General features: G+C 39.6%; 1 protein-coding gene across 1 annotated transcript in view; it reads left to right on the top strand.

Moving 5' to 3' along the window:
- Positions 1 to 22282, top strand: part of GPR156 (G protein-coupled receptor 156) — an 83504-nt gene that overhangs the window by 44092 nt on the left and 17130 nt on the right. The window contains exons 4-7 of the mRNA XM_025874851.2: positions 15971 to 16106; positions 16357 to 16467; positions 19967 to 20092; positions 21102 to 21197. Of these exons, the coding sequence (XP_025730636.1) occupies positions 15971 to 16106; positions 16357 to 16467; positions 19967 to 20092; positions 21102 to 21197 (469 nt within the window). The remainder of the gene's footprint in view (positions 1 to 15970; positions 16107 to 16356; positions 16468 to 19966; positions 20093 to 21101; positions 21198 to 22282) is intronic.

The following is a 22282-nucleotide window of genomic DNA, read 5'->3' as shown; positions in this document are numbered from 1 at the left end:
ATTTTTATGTTATTTTATTATATGTAATTTTACTGTATTTTACCACAATTAACATTTTGTTTAATTTTAAAGAAACCAAAACTCCTATTAGAAATAACTCATTTGTGTCAAATAATCTATTACAGATCCATTTCCTTAAAACTATTTTTTATTTCTTACACCATCTCTTAAGAGATAATGATCATTCTTATATCATTGCCTGTTTTGTAGCTTGTTACTTTATTTTTCATGCCCCAGATTTGCATATCTGAATCTTTGATATCCTCTCTTTCAAGTATTCCAAGATTTCATTCTACCATACTCAAGATCTCTTAGTGATTTAGTAGGTTTTGTTCACATCTCCTTTGGCCTTCCCCTGTCCAGGCTGCAGAATGGTCTGTCCTCATTTAGTAAAGACCCTGCCATTCCAGTTTTCCTTCTCTAGAATTTATTTATATTCTTCATATTACCAAAGCCAGATGTTTTATTCTGGTACAGTATGAGACTTTACCCTGGACTTTAGATTCTCAGAAGAGGGAGGAGGTGGCCTAGTTTTGTGTGAGACTTACAACAAACAATAGTACAATAGAAATGTTATTGGCAAAGGGAGTCTTACTCAAATCTCTATGGGTAAGATTCTCTTAGACATATAAGGTAATAGGAGTAAACACATTCTCTTTTTCTTTTGAGATACAATTCACATACCATGAAGTTCATGTTTTTAAAGTATATAATTCAGTAGTTTTTAGTATATTCACAAGGATGGGCAGTCATCAGCACTGTCTAATTCCAGACCATTCACTACTCCAAAAAAGAAACCTCATACCCATTAGCATTCTCTCGCCATTCCTTCCTCCCTGCAAGCCTCTGACAAATGCTGGTCTACCTTCTGCCTCTATAGATTTGCCTAATCTGGACAATACATATAATTGGAATTATACAACATGTGGTCCTTGGTGTCTGGTTTCTTTCACTTAGCATTATTTTAGCATAATGATTACAAGGTTCATCCATGGAGACAGTACTTCACTCATTTTTATGGCTGTTAATGTTATGTTAAATGGGTATTCCATATTTGTTTTTTTCATTCATCAGTTGATAGATATTTGGTTGTTTCCCCTTTTTTGACGATTATGGATAATATGCTCTATGAACATTCATGTACAATTTTTTGTGTGTACATGTGTTATCCTTTATCTTGAGTATACATACCTAGAGGTGGAGTTGTTGGGTTATAACGTATTTATATAAGTGCTGAGCTGTTTTTCAAAGTGGCTGTATCTTTTTACAATCTCGCCAACAGTGTATGAGGGTTTAAATTTCCCCACATCATTGTCGACACTTACTATTATCTGTCTTTTTTATTTTCACCATCCTAATGGATATAAAGTGGTTTTGTGGTTTTGATTTTACTCAAATCATTGTGGTTTTGGTTTGTATTTCCCTTATGGCTAATAATGTTGAGCATCTTTTCATGTACTTATTGGCCATTTGTAAATCTTCTTTGGAAAACTAGTTATTCAGATCCTTTGACAATTTTTAAACTTAGATTATTTATCTTAGGAATATACTTAAACCAATGATTTCTCAAAGTTGGTTCACAATAGAATCTGCTCAGGAGCTTTTAAAAATCCTAATATCCATGCTTCACCCTAGGCCAGTTAAATCAAAATATCTATGGGTAGATAGATTTTTTTTTTTAAAAAAGCAACATTTTTTTTATTAAATTCTCCAGGTGATTGTAATGTTTGGGAATCAGTGTTATAGACTGGATGACCAAGCTGATGATACCAATAGAGAAATGTTAAAGACTGGGCGCCTGGGTGGCTCAGGTGCTTAAGCATCTGCCTTCGGCTCAGGTCATGATCTCTGGGTCCTGGGATTGGATCCTGGGATTGAACTCCTGGCTCAGCAGGGAGTCTGCTTTTCCTTCTCTTTTTGCCTCTCCCCCTGCTCATTCTATCTCTCCGCCTCCCCACCCCCGGCCCCATATCTCTCTGTCTCAAATGAATAAATTAAAAAAAATCTTAAAAAAAAAAAAGAGATGTTAAAGGCTTAGAAATTATGCCAGGTATTATAAATTGAATTAATGTGAATTGTAAAAAGCCTAATCAGGTCAAGAGGTAGAGGTGAGCTTGCTTTTTAATAAGGATTTTTAAAATAGGATTTTTCCTATAACAGGAAGTTTTAAACCAATGACAGAGAAAACGTTCTGGCTGTGGTTCTTGCCTACTGACTAGGACTAGATCTTAGGAGATAACCATGGGTGAGCCAATAAATGTGACTAATCATGACACAAGTCTGTAGGCCCAGAAAATTTATCTCAACTATTCAGTGTTCAAAAGGAAACTATGACAAAATGTGAGTATTAAGTAGGAGAAAATTGTAATCTAGGCTTTTGAAAGTCAGAAGGAGATTGGAGCCTATTTTAAGAGACTTCATTGGAAGTATAGGGAAAGAGTAACTGAGAATAAAAAAGAAAAAAATCCAAGCACTTAAAAATGTGACAGTCACAGTGGAGGGAAAATGGCATCTCTCAAAGAATGTAAAAACCTCCCCAGAGGAAAGCAGGGAGCCCACAGAGTTTGTCAGGTTAGGTAGGAAATAGGAAAAAAGACTTTGAGAAGCACCTTTGAAGCAAGTCCAAAATACATAAAGGGATTATTTAAACGGATTAAAAGGGAGAAGCTAGAATAACAGTGGACTCTTCTGCTGCTAATAGTAGGGCACAGGGAATGGTCAGAGACCAAAAGACAATAAGACTAAACTAATTATGTGCCTCTGAATTTATTGAGAAAGATACCAGAGTGATTACCACACTGAAATCGTCCCCTATGAGTGGATCAGAAGAAGCTGATCCAGTCTTTCTCTGTGTTTTGCATATTTCAAGTCAGGTAGACAAATGCATACTGACCAGTTGCTGGAAACTGTTGGTGTTGCTCTTGAGATTTTTGAAGTCCTCTAGAAGAAATTATTCCCTTGGTCATGCCTCTCTCTCCTCTTGCCACCAAGCCTCTGAAAAGAGTGGTCTTCACTAGCCACCTCCACTTCCTCATCTCCCATTCATTCTTCAACCCATGCCCTGATTTCACTGAAATGACCCCTTGCGCAGGTTATTAAATTAACCGATCTCTTTTTAGACTTCATCCTATTTAGCCTCAAGCCATATAACACTTAACCATCGCCTCTGTTCCTCCTTTCTGAAATCTTCTCTTTCCTTAACTTTATCATGCCTGAATGTCCTGACTTACCACTCTGCTCCCTGCCGGCTGCTTCCATTGGCTCCCGTGCTCTGCCTCCGCATTTAATGTTGGTATCCGCCTGAGTTCCAGTCTACATTCACATTTTATGCTACACCCCTCCCCTGGTCTTAATCCCTCTTGCAACATATCCCCAAGCCCTGCCTCTTTCAAGTCCCATTTTCTAACTTTACAGTTGACATTTTGAAATGGGGATGTTCCTTAGTCAATTCAAATTCAGTGACCAAAAACCAGACTCAACCCTTACGATGCATCTTGCTCTACCTCTGTGTAGTTCCAATCTCAGTTAACATAGCATTACCATCCACCCACTCCTCATTCTGGATTCCTTTGTCTCCCTACACATCCAGTTAGTCACCAAGTCTTAGATGTTAGCTTCTCAAATGTCTCTCCGCCTGTCTTCTGCTGCCCATCTCCACGGCCCAAGTGTAGCCCTGATCTACTTTCCATCTGGGTTATTGCTGTAGCCCCCTCACTGCTCTATCCCATTTCCAAGTTAGCTACTGCTCTCTTGCCAACATTTTTTCCACAAACACAGACTTGATTTTCAAAACATAGACTTCTACTGCTTCTACAACTCCTTAGATAAGCATTTAGGATCTTTTGTAGTCTAGCCCTAATCTACAATTTCTGCTTATTCCCTTTAAAGTAAGTTATGCTTTCATGATATAGGGTAGTAGCTGTTTCTCGAGCACACCACTACTTTTTTCACCACACCTTTGTTTATGCTCTTCCTTGTCTCATGACTCTTCACATTTTTTACCTCACAAACTCCTCTTTATCCTTTAAGACAAACTCTTATCCATAAAAATGGGGGCCCTGGGCCAGCAGCATCAGTATCATCTGGGAACTTGTTAAAAATACAAATTCTTGGGGCCCTACCCTAGACCCTACTGAATCTAAAACTTTAGGGGATGATGACCAGAACTGTATTTTAACAGGCTCTTCAGGTGATTCTTACCAATTCTAAAATCTAAAAACCACTGTTCTAAGGGCATTCCTATATCAATGCCCATAGTACTTTATATACACCTATAATACTACATTGTTTCATAATCATATTTACCTATATACACTTATCCATCTCCTCTGCTACAAATTGAGTCTGCAAAGTCAAATACAATATTTTGTGTATTTCCCATCACCTGCCACAGGGTCTGGCACATAGGAGATGCTTGATAAGAATTCAGAGCCTAAAACATACCCATCCCCTCCAGGGTTTGGTCCAGTTAGAGTGCATACAAATACACAGAACTGGATAATCAAATGATATATTTACTCTTAAAGGTTTACATGTGTCGCACAAGCCAAAAGCACACATACTGACAGTACCAAGTGTCAACAAGGATGCAGAGAAACTGGATGTCTCATACATTGCTGGTGGTTGTGTAAAATGGTAATGTTACCTCAGCCATCAAAAAAGAATGAAATCTTTCCATTTGCAATGACATGGATGGAACTAGAGGGTATTATGCTAAGTGAAATAAGTCAGAGAGAGACAAATACCATATGATTTTATTTATATGTGGAATTTAAGAAACAAAACAGATGAGCATAGGGGAAGGGAAGGAAAAAAAAGATAAAAACAGAGAGGGAGGCAAACTATAAGAGTCTCTAACTGTAGAGAACTGAGGGTTGGTGGAGGGAGATGAGTGGGGGATGAGGTAACTGGGTGATGGGCATTAAGGAGGGCACTTGTGATGAGCACGGGGTGTTATATGCAACTGATGAATCACTAAATTCTACCCCTGAAACTAATGTTAACATAGTAAAGTATGTTAACTAACTACAATTTAAATAAAATCTTAAAAGGAAAAAAAATGGTACTGTTACTTTGGAAAACAATTTGGCAAATTTGTATAAAATCAAACATATGTTCACTGTGTAATTCAGGAATAGTACTCCTGAGTATTTACTCCTGGAAAAGTGAAAACACAAAAACAAATGTTTACAGCAGCTTTATTTTTAATAATCAAAAAATAGAAACAACCCAAACATCCTTTAGCATGTGAATGGATAAACAAACTGTGGTGCATCCATATAATGGAACACTACCCAACAAAAAAAGGAACAAGCTATTAATACATTGAATAACTTGGATGAATCTCAAGGGCATTAGGCTGAATAAAAGAAGCCAATCTCAAGAGGTTACACCCTGTATGATTCTACTTATATTGTTTTATCAGGGGATGAATTTATAGTGATAATAGATGAGAGGTTGCCAGAGGTTATAGGTGGAGGGAGGATGTGACTATAAAGGATAGTCTGAGGGTCGTTTTGTTTGCACGATGAAACAGTTAAGTATACTGATTATGGTGGTAGTTACACTAATTTGTATATATGATAAATTTCATAAAACTACACACACACACACTAAGAGCACATATAAAAACTGGTGAAATTCAGACTCTATACTTTAGTTAATAGTATTGCACCACTGTCGGTTTCCTGGTTTTGATAATGTAATCTAGTTATGTAAGATGTCGTCTTTGAAGGAAGCTGGGTTAAAGGTCAAACTGTTTTGCGACTTCTTATGAGTCTCAGATAATTTCAAAATAAAAAGTTTTTTGAGGAAAAGAAAGCACAGGGATTGCGGGTGAAAGCCAAATTAGAAAGCGCTCCTTGACATGATGCTAAAATGGGGGCCAGGGAGAGGAGGAGAGCTCATTGCCTGGTAGAGATGGGGAAGGAGAAGAGAAGAGGACAGACTCCTGCCTTGGAGACCTTCTGGTAGAACTTGGCCTAGGCCTGTTCACCTCTCTCCAGTCTGAGGGCTTACCCCTGCCCACCTGGGGGAGTGTGGGTCCTGAGGTGAAGAGGGAGGTGAAAGCTTCCTCCTCAGCAGTTTCCCACGTGGGAAGAGAGGAAGGAAAACCTTTCCTCAATAGGCCTCAGTGGGAAATCAGAGAGACGGGGATAAGGGTTACTCCTTAACAATGTTTACAAAAGTTTAAGTGTGTCAGCAGTGAAAGAACCCAGGCTCTGGAATCAAACTCCACGTCAGTCCTAGCCCCATTTCTTACTAGGCATGTGACTCGATTGCCTTATGGAACTTCGCGCTGAATCCCATCTCCCTATTTAAAAGTAAGGGTAATGATGCTGTGTATCTCAGAATGCTGTGAAGATTGCATTAGATAGAGTATGTGGAGCCCTTAGCAACTGCCTAGCAAATATTAAATATATAATCAATGTTGGCTACTCTTTTTAATATTATTCCATATCATTGTCAATATTCTAAGAAATAGAAAAAACATACATTCAAATGATTCTGACTGCAATGTAATTTTTGATGATTTAGAGGTACTTCAAGATTCTTCAGTACTTCAAACTCATCATAAAATCAGCATTTAGTCCCTATATGTGTAATTCAGACCATTTAACTTAAAATGAACAGTTGTTACTTTCTATTACAGGCCTCTTACGTGCTTTTTATTTTAGATGCATTATTTCTGACCTTTATAGCACTCAAGAGGATAAATATTATTTTTCCCATTTTTAGATAAAGAAACCACCTCAGCATGGTTAGGCAAATCATCCACCATACACAGCTAGGCAGTCTAGTCAGTCTGATTTCAAAGCCCATGCTTTTCCCACTACATCATGTTAACTTCAGCGTTAATCCACAAAAGCTGCTTAAACACACACAGATTATCTAACAGTTGTTCCTTTCACATCAGATTACAGGACAGAACACACAACTCCTGTCACAGCCTAGGACAGACACTTCTAGGCCATGCTGGGGCCAAGACTCAGAGACTCTAGGCAATGATGGAAACCAAGAGCCCAAAGCCCTTTGTGGCAAAAATGCAGTGTGGGGTTCCAGCCAGTAGGTAAAACCAAGAGCCATGACAATGTCCAAGGTCCAGGCCAGTACTCAGAATTGGGAAGGGCAGGCAAAGCCCAGCAGAAGGCACTCCAGAGGACTCAGGATTTCCTCTCTGTCAGCTTGACGATAAATGCCAGCTAATGGAGCCTTTGAGGAGCCTTGGTTGAGGAGGCAGGTAAAAAGCCTTGGCCAACCACCAGTGCTACTGCTGGACATTAGAAACCAGGGTCAAGGGGCGCCTGGGTGGCTCAGGCGTTAAGCATCTGCCTTCGGCTCAGGTCATGATCCCAGAGTCCTGGGATCAAGCCCCACATCAGGCTCCCTGCGGGAAGCCTGCTTCTCCCTCTACCACTCCCCCTGCTTGTGTTCCCTCTCTTGCTGTGTCTCTCTCTGTCAAATAAATAAATAAAATCTTTAAAGAAAAAAAGAAAAGAAAAAAGAAACCAGGGTCAAGAAGGCCCCTAGCAGAAGTTCATTATCAGAAGGGTGGACACTGGGTCCCAGGTGGCCAGGGTAACCTAGGGCAGAAGTGAAAGAACACGGGAGGGAACCAGGAGTCAGGGCATCTGCATTAGCTGTCCTATTGTGGTCCCTGTCTGGGTACAAAACTGCCATGCAGGGTCCCTTCGTCATAAAATGGGAAGGTTAGGCCCAATCCCTGATTTAAACAGTGCTCCTCATGACACTCAGACTCCAATCCTGTCTTTGGCAATTCCTGGGGGCAGAGTGGTGGGGAACAAGCTTTTGTGCCTTGCTGGCAGTCTCCCTTTTATCTCTGTTAAGTACTGGACCTCTAGGAGCCTTCTAACTCTAATGATTTACCCAGGATAGCAAACAGTAAGTTTCCACGAGGTTCAGGGCCCTGTGTCAGGCACTACAGGGCAAAGCTAGGTAAAACCCAGTCCCTGCGTCAAGGATTCCCAGATTCTGGCCCAGCAGAGAGTGACTCCAGCAGCTGTAGCTACTCAGGATTCCTCTCAGACTCACCAAAGCCCCAAGTTCTCCTGCTACAATCCTGAAGACCAGAAAGAAGGGGAAGGAGAGGAAGGAAACCTTTCCAACATGGCTGGCGAATGCTCCGTGCCTCAGAGACATCGATGGACATGTCACCTGCTAGACAATAGATAATATTCTGGTTTACAGCAGACTCCCTATGATTGGCTGCTTCACGGGGCCAAATGTGCTTGTGCTTTATGCTCTACTTAAAATCAGGGCATCTGCTGTGCCCTTTCGGAAGTGCTACAGTCTCCTGCAAGGGTCTGCTCAAGGCCTTCCCCTGCGGCTAAGGAGAGAAAGGAAGTTGAAATCACTGCTTCATAAATTAAAACACATGCCTACACTCTAGGGTCCGAGGTTATATGACAGGAGACGATTTTTGTGTTTCTAGCGTTTTTCCCCCTGGCATTTTAAAACACATTTAAGATATATTACAATTGCATGAGACATGGGCAAAAATATATTTAGAAACTAATTTTTTTAAATTGATGTGGAATGTGTCCATAATACTCCTAATTAAAGCCGTACAAGCTCCTTTCTAGTAAGGGTACACTTTGGGGCTTTTTTCCTCCCTCTCATCACCAGCTTATCTTGAATCCATCAGTATGCTTTTTCACTACTGTCCTAAATGTGAGCTGGTAACATGAAGTAATGGGCATTTGGCCTTATATCTAAATTTCCACGTTTCAGCTTTAAAAATATTTGCAAGAACACATTTTAAAAATGATCCTTTGGCCTATTTACATAGTCTAGGAGAGCTATATATTCCGAAATTTGTTCTCTGGAAATTTATATGCATATTCACATACAAATATTTATAATGAGCATACATTCATATACATAGATTTTATTCAATGGCCCAGTGATACTGAGAAAACAACTGCTAACATTAAATTAAAATTTTTTCTATTCTAAAAGAAAAAAGGCAGAATAAGAAGATTGTCTTTGCAGTGAAAAAGTTAGAAACCAGGAGGTAGTGTCCAAATGAGCTGAGGATAGAAATTAAACCTCATTTGCCTTCCTATCTCCAGTTCTTAATACTTTAACAAATAGATATTTAGGAATTGTTAAATTAATGTTTGACATAGGAAGATCATTAAAAAGATAATAACTAATAAAATATGGAAACACTGAGGTCATCTGCTAAAGGGAAACTTGGGGGCAGGATCGTTAGCGAGTTTTCTTTTGCACTTAATAGCTAAATGTTTTGGTGATTAATTGATTGATTGACTGAGATGTAAATTCTAAAGCATCTCTGATAACCACGTCAGCCTCTTGTTCCTGCTTAAGGTAGAGGCAGAAATACAAAGTATGACTGGCTTATTAATAAGCCAGCAGTAGCAGAAAAAGAACTTGCCTCTGCAATAAGTTTAGAAGGGGAGAGCTGGAAAGGAAAGTAGATGTCATCGAGTCCAACCACTGCTAATCATCTAGCTATCTTGCTGGCAGAATGTCTTTGTTCTTCCAGTTCATCTCCAGCTTCAGCAGCAGCAGGCCTGAACTGACAGAATAGCAGTAGGAGCCTGCTCTCCATGTAAAACAAAGCTACACAAGCACTTACAACTACAGGAAAGCAGGCAAATTTAGAGAGGCCTGGCCCACCCTGGACAAGAGGCAGTACTGAGTGTTTTAGCTTGCTACAGAACATAATTTAGTAGCTACAAGGATGTAAAGAGAAGGCATGCGTCCTGGCCTAGCTCAGTCCAAGATCAGCAGATTTTCTGAAGTCAGAGAATGGGATGCATGCTATTAACCTCTGAGCAGATGTCAGCTGAGACTGTAATCTGTGTGGTCGTGAAGATGAGGGCTCATCCATCACCTGCTTGACAAGGCCTGTCATCATATCACGGGGCCTCCATAGCCCTCGACACATGATGTAAGAGACACATTGGACAAAAGCATTTCCTGGGGGAATTCTCCAGGAAGAATTCAACCAATGGAAAGGAATCTTTCAAGTGGCCTGATTTCACTGGAGACAAGTAAACACATATGTGTGCATGCATATATGAATATACACATCCCCAAGACGCTGCACTTTCCTAGGAACAAAGAGAAGCTTCACCAGCCTCCTGTTAGGATTCTTTCTCTCATTTATTTTTAGACTCTCCCAGCACCATGCTGAGTGGGGAAGCAAAGGGGTGGATCACCCGAACGACAAGACTTTTGAGTGACAGTTTGGGGTGTGGAGATTTCTCAAAACCCATTGTCTACGGAAGTGTGAGGCACCCAAAATATCTTGGGCCTTTTGTGTTCAATAATGCCAGGAAGATCTCAGCCATTCCAGGAGGGGCTTCCTAAAACTCCTACCATAACTAAGAATGTACCCCTTTTGTCTTAACACACAGACATGAACCAACTCTTGACTTTCCCTCTGATTGTCAGAGATCTCTGCTGCTTTTGAGCCATTTGGCACCCTTTTGGAAGGATGAGAGCCTCATCCTTCTGCCTAACAGAGGAGAAGGTTGCCAAGGAAAAATGAGATTAGGCAACAGGCCAAAGAAAGGAAGAAGTGATGGGTCTTTCATATCTATTAATGAATTTATTCATTCATTCATTCAACAAATGGTTATGGAACACTTGCCATTCTGCAAAGACTGTGCTAGGAGCTGAGATACAGATAAATAAGAAACAGCCTGGCTTTTGAGGGATAGAAACTGTCTAGTGAGACAAACATAAAAAGCTGGTAATATAACATGACAATTGTAGTGATGCACATATACCCTGGGGTGTTATAAAGCCATAGAGGAGGGCACCAAACCTAGACTGAGGGCATCATCCAGACAGATATGTGCTCTTATTTCTTTGAATCCAATGAGGTGGGTCACTCACAAAGAAAATGTGAAGCATACCTCATAGAACAAATAAAAAGATTAATTGGTAGTACAGTAAGCCCTGCTAATTAATGTTAGAGGCCATTGACTTTGGTGGCAACAGTCTGCAAAGTTATAAAATTTTCTCCAACATTCAGCTGCTTGGATATAAAGGCAGACAATGGATTGAAATTTTGATGGGAGTTTTTTCAGATAGATGCAGTGAAAGAGCTTGTTTGGAAAAGGAAGTGGATGTTGCCGAGAGAACAGTTCAGATGACCAACTAGAGGCTTCACATTGGGTACAGAAAGGAAGAGAGACTGACAGACTGCAAGGAAGCTGAAGAGCCAGGGAACGGGAGGTCTGTCAATGAGCAAGTGTGTTAGAAGTGGGCATATGAGAGGGCTGGAGAACAGGGGGCTTATTCATTCTTTCGTCAGGTATTTACTGAGTGCTTTCTATTTTTTTTTAAGATTTTATTTATTTATTTGAGAGAGAGAGAGCATGCGTGGCAGAGGCGGCAGAGGGAGAGGGAGAAGCAGACTCTCTGCTGAGCACAGAGTCCAATGTGGGGCTTGATCCCAGGATCCTGAGATCATCACCTGAGCTAAAGTCAGACACTTAACCAACTGAGCCACCCAGGCGCCCCTTTACAGAGTGCTTTCAAAATGCTTTGTAGTGTTCTAGTGATGGGAGTACATCATGAACAATTCTAATTGGGAGGAGAAGACAATAAACAATAATAAATATGTAAATTATGTAATAGTTTAGAAAGTAATAAGTACTGTGGTGGGGTGGAGATAGAATCGAACAGGATAAAAAGGATTTGGAATTCTGAGAAAGAGTGTGATTTTAAATGGGGTGGTAGCCCTGATTGAGAGGGTAACTTTTGAACAAGGACATAAAAGGATAGAGGGAATGAGCCATGCAAATATATGAATTAGAATATTCTAGACAGGGAGAACAGCCACTTCAAAGCCTTGAAGTGTGTGAGTGCCTGGTGTTTTCAAGGAATAGCAAGGAGGCCTGTGTGGAGTGGAGTGGGCAAGAGGAAGAAGTAGGAAATGGGATAGATAATGGGGACCAAATATATAAGCCTTGTACACTCTGGTAAAGACTGAGTTTTCCTCTGAGTGAATTAGAAAGGCACTGCACTGCAGCCTTCTGAACAGAGCAGTGACATGATCTGATTTACCTTTAATGGATTGCTATGACTGCTATGTTGAAAATAGACTTAGGAAGGGCCCAGAGTAGAAGCAGGGAGACCAGTTAGGAGGCTATTGTAATAATCCAAATGAGAAATGCAAAGTCAGACTTTGATCAGGGTGGTGGCAACAGAGGTGGTAAGTAGTTGGATTCTGGATGTATTTCAAGGATAGAACCAGTGGGACTTCATGACAGATTGGATGTGGGTGGTGAGCAAGAGTCAAGGATGACTTCAAGATTTTTGGTCCAGCCAAACAGAAAGATGGAATTGCTATTATCTGAACTAGGGAAGAATGTGAGGAGAACAGGTCCAGGGAGAAGACTAAGAGTTCAATTTTGGATCAAAGAGGGGAATATTGGTTTTCAAAATTTCGGAAGTGGAATCATTCTGAATGATTGTAACATCCAAGGTACAACCCTGGGGATGGGTATCTAAAAGCAGAATAAAGTGAAGTCATTATGATAAAAGAATTTAGAACTCTGGAGGTTGGAAGGTTAATGAAATCTCCTAGGATGGTCTCCTAGAATGGTGGCCCACACAGGAGAGGGAGGAACAGGGCCAAGCTACTCTCACCATTATGATACAGAATTAGAACACATATGATTAGAAGTCACATAAATATTGCTTTGAGGTATACAGAATTTGAATTGGGTTTAGATTTTGAACCTAAAACATTAGAAATAAGCAAAGTAGCAAAATGATCACTATTTGTTGAAACACACGAGACAACATTATAATAAAGCGGTTTGGAACATATCCAGCTGAGGTAGATTTATAATCCCACTGTAGCATGGATCAAAAACAGTGGATTGAAAAAGAAATTCAGGTAACTCACAATTTAATCTTAAGTGTTTTATTAAAAATCTTTTTAGAAAGACACATACTTGGTTTTAGATATGTTTAAATCTTAGTGACACCCATATAGCTTTTTAGAAACCATGGCCCTGTGACATTTTAGGAAATTTTTCTAATAGCCACAAGAAGTACCCTCAACCCTATTTGCAAGCCATGTTTCCGAATTCAGTTCATAACCAGAATTAAGAAGAAAAAATAGGATGACCAGTCAGTCCTCCAGAGCAAGTATAATAAACCTCTAATTCAGAAACCGATGTTTGATGAAGACTTTTAAAACATCATACCTGTGAGCTGATGGATGTCATATAAGTATCAGAATTCATTAAAGACTTTTGAAATGATAATCCAGGTTTATACAGTCTCTACAGATATAGATGGATATTTATCTATTTATATTGAGACTTGAGAATAGAAAAATCAAGAAAGCTCTTGTCTTACGTTGCCAATTAATAAATGAAGAAAGAAAGATGAGATAGCTGTACAATCCTTAAAAAAAAAACACCTTGTTTCTGAGTGGTAGTAACCCAGTCCAAGCTTTTATCTCTTTATAAACGCAACATAGGTAATCTCAATGGGACTAAATATTTATAATTAAGTATATAATATTGAAATCTTCTTGCTTTGTGGAAATTATATGTTTGTGGTTAATTGAAATATTTAGCATGTGTAGGTTTCATCTTTTAGTTCAACAGAAAAATATAAGTGACATTGGTAGTTGAATTCCTGTTAAAGTAGCAAAGACATTCCCCAGACATACATAATTCAGCTGCTGAATAGGAGATGATTCACCTTTCAGTGACTTCACAGGTGTTAACTTCACCAAACAAAAGATGTAAATCATCTTCTATTCATTTTTTTTTCTGATGGAAGTTTTAAGTAAAATTTTTTATGAAAAATATAAATATATATATAAGTCCACAACATGTCCATTTAGAAAATGAATTTGCATCAACTTCTGAGATGTGAAGGCTATGTAATGTATATTTTGTCAAAAATAACTAAACTGAAAAAAATAATACATTATGTGTTAATAAAAAATAATTAAAAATAAAAATAAAGAAAATAAATAAACTCAGTTCCTCCTAAGTCAGGAGGGTGAGAAATTCTAAATCAAGTTTGCATGCAGTACTGAATAACACAAAGAAGATCTGATTATAGAGTGGTGTTCAAATAAAATGGCCCCAGAGAAGAATTAAGAAAGAAACCTACCCATCAGTGATCTGGACAACACAGATGTGTGGCTGTGAAACATGGGCAGCTGAGTTTCAGCTAAGTTCAGAAACCGATATTTCATGAAGACTTTTAAAACATCATACCTGTGAGCTGATGGGTGTCATATAAGCATCAGAATTCATTAATGACTTTTGAAATGATAATCCAGGTTTATACAGGTTCTACAGATATAGATTGATTGGGTATAGGTGATAAACAGGAGAGGTGGGGTGCCTGGGTGGTGCAGTTGGTTGAACACTGACTCTTGGTTTTGTCTCTGGTCATGATCTCATGAGTCATGAGATCAAGCCCCAGGTCAGGCTCCCCACTCATCAGGGAGTCTGCTTGAGGATTTTCTTCCTATGCCCCTCCCCCCCCACTCGCTCGTACAAGCACGTTCTCTCTCTAAAATAAATCTTTTAAAAAGAAAAGAAAAGAAACAGGAAAGGAAAAGGTGATTCGTAGGTTTCTAAAGTCTGAAGATGGTGAGATTAATAATATCACTAGCTAATGTTGGCTACATGCTTACTCTGCACCAGGCATTGTGCCACACAATTTGCTATATTACCTCCCTGAGTCCTTACAACTCTGGCAGGGGGAGAGGGATGTATTATTGTTAACCCCTTTTTATAAGGGGAATCCATGAAACTTGTTTTCATTTTTAGAGGAAGAAAAAAAAAATGAAGGTTTTTGCTCCAAGACAAGGTAAAGCTCAGCTGGACTTACTAGCCTACATTATCTGTACTTGGGGTCTGAGTCCCAGGGCAGTGGCTTGGTATTTTCATGTGTGTGGATGTAATTATGCTGCCAGCCACAAAGTAATCAAGGTGAGCCATTGTTGGTTATGATGTTTGCAAGTCTAGCACTGCCAAACTGTTTAATGCCTCTGAGTACTTTGCCTGTCATTAAACTAGGCTGCACTAAGTAGCTGGTTTTGCCTTGGCTCTTGACTTTAAAGCGGTCAGCCGGGTAATCCAGGTACATAGATAAGAGTGCTTTCCTCCTCAGTTATTATTTTAAAATGAAAGTATAAATAAGTGTAATTATCAAGTGACTATTAATGTAAATATTGAATTTATGTAGAATACACTAATTAGACTAAAACTCTTAAATACAATGACATTCTTTCTTAATTGTTATCAGTCACTGTCCAGAATAAGCCTGGTTTTCCCCTTAAATTAACCAATCCACACGTTTTTACCTTGTCCTGAGCCTCCATTGGTGCCCAGGGTCTGTCTGACACCCAGATTGTCCACACCTCCCTCTAATCTTTGAATTGTTCCGTAAACTCTTTTAAAACTGTTTGGCAGAAACCCTTCCCAAATTTCCCACTTTCAATCCCTGCTTCCTTTTTCTCTTTTGGTCAAGCAGAGAAAGGAAAAACAATTTTACATATCAAACAGAGTAAATTATGAAAAAAATCACAAAGCTTTTCCAAATAGTAGTTTACCTTACAGCTCATTTCTAAAGCCACCAAGCTGTATCTCTTTAGGTAACTACTTGCTAGTTATTTATTCACTAGGTTGCATATAGCAGTCTCTTAGCAACCATAAATTTCATGGAAAAGTCCTAACTCTTCTCTGATACCACCTGTTTTTTAGAAGTTGGCCTTTTTTTAAAGACTTGGAGAAATGCCAGAATTTAGTTCTTTTTGAAAATAAATTTAAATAAATCCTAACAGTTTTTTACAGGGCTGTAAAGTGGTTTCTTCGCAGTGGCCCTTCCCTACGAGGTTACATTGGAGATTATACTGGTAAGGAAGCTCTGTTCACTCTCACGGCAAAGGGTCATGACTCTAAGTGTCTTTCTTCCTGATTCACTTTAGGATTGTGAAGATGTCCAGTCCCAATCTGAACATTGTGACCTTACTTGGCAGTTGTCTGACTTACAGTAGTGTTTACCTCTTTGGGATTCAAGATCGAGATGCTTTAGTGGGAGGCTCAATGGAAACTCTCATTCAGGTGGGTTAAATCTTAAGTTTTTGTTTTGAACAAAATGTCCAACTTTTGATATTTTTTTAAATGAGCACCTCCTGTAGTGGTGGCTACCTTTATCCTTGGAATGGGCACTCTCAGGGGTGATCCCTGGAATGTTTAGTGCGGCCCACATCCTGCCTCATGCCCTGTGTGGACTGAGGCTTTGCAGATCAGAATGTGGAGAACAACAAACGTCCCTCTCATGCCTCTTGCTTCTGTCCTTTTCCCCCTGTAGATAAGACTATCCATGCTGTGCATTGGGACCTCCCTTGTGTTTGGCCCCATTCTAGGGAAGAGCTGGAGACTCTACAAGGTGTTTACGCAGAGGGTCCCGGACAAGAGAGTGGTGAGTAGGCAGCAGTTTCTTACCAGTGCTTGATTGCAAACAACAGCTTTATTATTGATTATAACCTAGGGAAGTTTGTGTCAGATTACTGGGTAGGCCCTTTTATGGCAATCTGAAGTTTCTGCTCTTCATTTCAAATCTTGGAGTTGTGTGGCCTCTTAAGTCCCCAAGCCTAGAAGGCTATGTGCCTTGTGCCCTAGTGCTCTTGGGAGATAGGCCTTTGAACATAGTTCTGCTTCATATGTACCCCAGGCCTTGGTACGGGTGGTATTGTGTGAACTGGCCAACATCTGGAAACAGTGTGAGGGAGAACAAGATGCCCAGAGAGACTGTTGCTTGGCACAAGTGTGAGCTGAAAGTGGAGTGAGGGACAGTGATCACAGAGAAGCTATAGCAAGTAAGCAGTTATTTCCTTTACTGGAGCCCAGTTCTTTTCCATGTAGAAGGCCATTCTCTACACTAAGAAGGATGGGCCTGGAGCAGTGAGCAAAGAAGAGGACATCCATTCAGCAGATAGAAACAATCCTAAAAGCTGTGTGACAGCCAGATCACCTATATCCCTGACATCAGATGTAGTCCTGACCACATTTCCCCATTTTATCAGGTTCCCTGCCCAAACCTCAAAATCTGATCATCAAATTCTTTGCCTATAGGTCCTCCCCAGACCCAATATATCACTCAAATTGGAGTTTACTTCTCTGGAGTGATTTTTTTTTTTTTTTTGCAAACATTCATCAGTCATTATTCAGTGAATATTGATAAAAACCTCAGCTGTGAGTAACCATAATATGAAAAAAAAATTGACTAAAGGACAAGAAGTTGATCTATCCTTCTAGAACACAGATTTTTTTGTAAAAAATGGCTTTATTGAGGCATAATTGACTTGCAATGAAGGCTATGTGCCCGTGCTCTTGGGAGATAGGCCTTTGAATACAATATATTTCTTCATTTACTTAGGTCTTTTCTAATATTTATCAGCAATTTTTTATAGTTTTCAGTGGAGGTCTTTCACATCTTCTATCAGATTTATTCCTAAGTATTTAATTTTTATGCTATTATATGTTATTGTTTTTTATTTCACTTTCTGATTTTTTTGTTGCTAACATATAGAAATACAATTGATTTTCATATGCTGCTCTTGTATGTTCTAACCTTGCTAAACTACTTGCTGAACTACTTATTGTAGATCCATCAGATTGTAGATCCATCAGATCTTTTTGTAGATCCATCAGATTTTCTACATAGATGATCATATTATCTGTGAATAGTTTCTTTCCAATTTTCTGTATGATGGCACTGTCTAGAAACACTAGTACAATATTCAATACAAATGCTGAACACAGACATCCTTGAATTATTCTTGACTTTATGGGAAGAGCATTCAGTATTTCAAAAACTAAATATAAACTCGGGTTTTATTAACTAAACTAGGGTTTTATTAAAGAATTGATGTTGGGTTCTGTCAAATGCTTTTTCTGTGTCTATTGATTATATGTTTTTTTTTTCTTTTTTCGTTTGTTCATATGGTGGAATTACATTAAATGATTTTAGGATCTCAAACCAGCCCTATTTTCCAAACTCCACTTGGTCATGATGTATTAACCTCTTCTTTTATTGTTGAACTCCTTTTCATAAGATTTTGCTTAAATTTTATTTTATTATATATATATTATATATATATATTATATTATATATACTCGTGTTCTTAAGGGATGTTGTTCTATAGCTTTCTTTCCTTAGAAAATCTTTTCCTGGGCGCCTGGGTGGCTCAGTCGTTAAGCGTCTGCCTTCAGTTCAGGTCATGATCCCAGCGTGCTGGGATCGAGCCCCACATCGGGCTTCCTGCTCTGCAGGAAGCCTGCTTCTCCCTCTCCCACTCCCCCTGCTCAAGTCCCCTCTCTTGCTGTGTCTCTCTCTGTCAAATAAATAAAAAAAAAATCTTTAAAAAAAAAAAGAAAAGAAAATCTTTTCCTGGTTTTGGTATAGCATAATACCAGCCTTATAGAATGAATTAGGAAGTATTCCTTCCTCTTCAATTTCTGTAAGTGTTTGTGCACAATGCTATAGTTGGTATTCACATACATATAAATATCTCACAACAGTGTGCTTCCATTTCCCCCTCTCCCGATCTTTGTGTTGTTTTCACTTCTACATATGTTATAAGCCCCACACAATTGTTACTCATTTTTGTTTGAATGGTTATCTTTTAAAGATATTTAAACAATTAAAATCAATGTATATTTTTCCATGAAGATAATATTTCCTTGTCTAGGTTCATATTTTCATCTGATATCATTTTCCTTTTGCTTTAAGGATATTAACATTCTCATGCAGGTGTGCTAATGCTGAATTCTTTCAGCTTTTGTTTACCTGAAAAAGTCTTTATTTCCCCTTTGTTTCTGAAAGCTACTTTTGCTGGATATAGAATTACAGGTTGAGGCTTTCTTTTCTTCTTTCAGTACCTTGAAGTTTTCACTCTACTGTCTTCTCTCCTGGCCTCATCTGATAAGAAATCTAATGTCATCCTTGTCTTTGTTCCTCTACACATAGTGTGCTTTTTTTCTGGTTGATTTGAATATTTTCTTATTATCACTGATTGTAAGCAGTTTGATGAAGCAACTAATGACTGATGTGTTTTTATGTTACAGACACCATGAATCGTGTCACTAGTTGTGCTCTCTTCATTTCATTGGTTGTCAAAAACTCAGATGCACATTTCTCCCCCAATTCATGAGGGCTATGTACTCTCCTCATCTGACCATTCATCCTAATTCTCCTGTTTTTCTCTTTTCCTTGATATTTTTCAATTTTTGATTCTTTCTGTGGTTACAAAAGTAATACATCCTCTTTGTATTAAGTCAAATGATTCATATATGTATAAAGAAAATGCCAGTAATCTCTCTTCCACCACCCTCATCTTTCAATCCCACCCTCCAAGTTAATGGTTGTTAACAGTTTTTTTTTTAAAGATTTTATTTATTTATTTGAGAGAGAGAGAGAATGAGAGATAGAAAGCACGAGAGGGAAGAGGGTCAGAGGGAGAAGCAGACTCCCTGCTGAGCAGGGAGCCCGATGCGGGACTCGATCCCGGGACTCCAGGATCATGACCTGAGCCGAAGGCAGTCGCCCAACCAACTGAGCCACCCAGGCGCCCGGTTGTTAACAGTTTTATGTGAAAACTTTCATATCTCTCTATATGCTCATATGCACACATCTAGAAATAGTAGTGTGTTCATTTTATAAAACTCCTTAATCCTTTGTGAGAAAAGGCAGGATATGGAACAGATAAACAAATGAAAACATTTAATGGTGATGGTGATGACATGGACATAGACACCATTGTACATCTATAGTGTGTGTCTCATCTTTGATGGCTGGATGTGAAGCCCCCTGGGAGGGCTGACCCTGGAACATTTAGCTCAGAGCACATAGTATACTCCAGCCCCTGTGTCCTTTAGCCAGCAAGCCAAGGAATGTTATGACCTTGACTCTTTTGCAGATAATCAAAGACCTGCAGCTACTGGGGTTGGTGGCAGCCCTGGTGATAGCTGATGTGATCCTGCTTGTGACGTGGGTGCTGACTGATCCCATCCAGTGCCTCCAGATTCTCGGTGTCAGTATGATGGTGAGGGGCCCAATCCCTGGACAACCTACTTCCCGAACTGGGAGGACTGGCTTCTGTGGGTACACTAGGGTCATTCTCCGAGCAGTACTCACTCTGCAGTCATCCTCCCAACAAGAAGATAAATGACCCAAAAAGGAGGGAGAGTCGGAAGCTTTGGCTGTGGTGAATGCCTTGTCCCTTGTCTGCAGGGTGTGCTACCATGGCCACTGCCCCTGCTCCTGCTCCACGTGTCTTCCAGCAGCATCCTCTGAGATGTCAGCACATGAGAACTGCCCGGCAGTTATCTCTGCTTTTGTGATTATTTCATGATCAGTAATGAGAACTTTCAGGCACAGGAAGTTGACTTCCCCTAGTTATTGAGAAGTAAAAGTGGTATTTTGAGGTGGTCGTGGGAGGCAGTCAGCCCTCCTTCAAATCCCACTTACCAGCCATATGACCTTGGGAGAGTCATTTAAACCTCTCGCAGTCTCTGTTTCCCCATAGGTAAAGTGGCGATGATAGTGTTTCTTATTTACTAGGGCTGTGGCGAAGATGAAGGGAAATGCAGGGAAAGGGCTCAACTGTGCCTACTACGTAGAGTTCGATTAACAGGAAGTATTATTAAGTCTCCAGCCTCACAAGGGGCTGAAGAATACAGTGGAATCTTGACTTTGCAGATTTAGTATTTACAGTTTCAACTGTTAACAAATAGCAGAAACAAGATGTGAAATAATTCATAATTTTGCTGATACACTAATTTGAGTCACTGTGGTAGCAAAGCACATAACTGAGGAGTAAGCCCCACCACCACTAAGCATCCACATGTCAGCCAGACTTTATCATCTTTTCCTTTAACTCATAGTCACTTTCATCTAGATTATAATGGAGTCACCTAAATGTTATAGTTTTTACATATTAAGGAGGAAATTACATGCTGTAGAAGAGTTCACGCTCCAGATGTCCCCAAAGATCTCCTGGGTGTTCCTGGTAATTGTAGGTTCCTTCCGTCCTGACTCTGTGTCCCTCCTAGGTGACAGGGAGAGACGTGTCCTGCTCTCTGACCAGCTCACACTTCTGTGCTTCCCGGTACTCTGATGTCTGGATTGCTCTTGTTTTGGTATGCAAGGTTGGTAACCACATATCCTTGGGATATAATCTATCTGTCACCAACAAAATAGCCATGAAAAGGGAATTAGAGGAATTAGTGAGGTGATTTCTGCAAAGAATCTTGAAATCAGAGGAAACCTGTGTTGATGCATAAATCTCAAAGTTACAACCCTTATTGGGTCACTTTTCCAACTCTTTGGACCCCCTCATTCAATTTTCCCCTAAATCATGTGAAATTCACCCACTGTTTCTCTCATTTCTTGGTCTGATTTTTTTAATTGATTTGGCAATACCAGTTTTTTCCCCAACTCCCTGCAAGGGAGATTATGCAGAGACATTTTACCCAGCTTTATTTGTTCTCTTGAGTGCCCTGATTAACCTCCTTCTGTTTTTCTTCAAGATTTGGGTCAAGGTATCCTGCTGCCTTTCATCAACCTTTCTTACTCTGATCAGAAGTAGGGCTGGCCCTCAGACAGATGGCAACATCCATGGTGTCTTTTGAGTGGTTCCAGCTGCCTCAAAGGGTCCCCATACTGCCCTGAATCTCCCACAATTAACCTCATTTGTCTCTGTTAGATGGCAAAAGTGGGATATTATTTCTAGCAAGTACAGGATACCTATACAGGGCACTAAAGGAGGTTCTTAGAACCAATTTCCTATTAGCTGGTTGTCAGCATGAAGAAACAGAAAATCTGGCTCTGAGGGGTATAGGGCAGGCTTATGTCACTTAGGCAAACCCTGGGTGGTAAGAGACTACCTGTTGATCCTCAGGACAAAGAGGCCTGGCTGACTGATAGCTGGCAGAAGAGAAGGAATTTTTGTAGAACTATGTGGTCTTTAAAGGTAAATTTTACTCACTTCACCACCAGGAAATTGTTCAAGTGGATGCTTCTGAGAAGTAGGGCTGGGATAGGGAAATATTGCTTTTTTACTATGTGAATATATTACTTTGAAAGAAATGTTTTTAAGAGCGAACACTGGGCAGTAAACCGCTCTTGACCTCTAGCTTCTTGCTAACAGTTAAGAAAATGAACTTCAGAATATGACAGAACAGGGTTTGAGTTCTGACTCAGCCCCTTCGTAGCTGACCCTGAACCTCATTTA

The sequence above is a fragment of the Callorhinus ursinus genome, unplaced genomic scaffold (assembly GCF_003265705.2).
Source record: "Callorhinus ursinus isolate GAN/ISIS: 27379988/994484 unplaced genomic scaffold, GSC_fseal_2.0 scaffold1, whole genome shotgun sequence".
NCBI lineage: Eukaryota > Metazoa > Chordata > Mammalia > Carnivora > Otariidae > Callorhinus > Callorhinus ursinus.
Note: the sequence above shows the minus strand (reverse complement) of the source record. Positions and strands in the feature narration are given on the sequence as shown.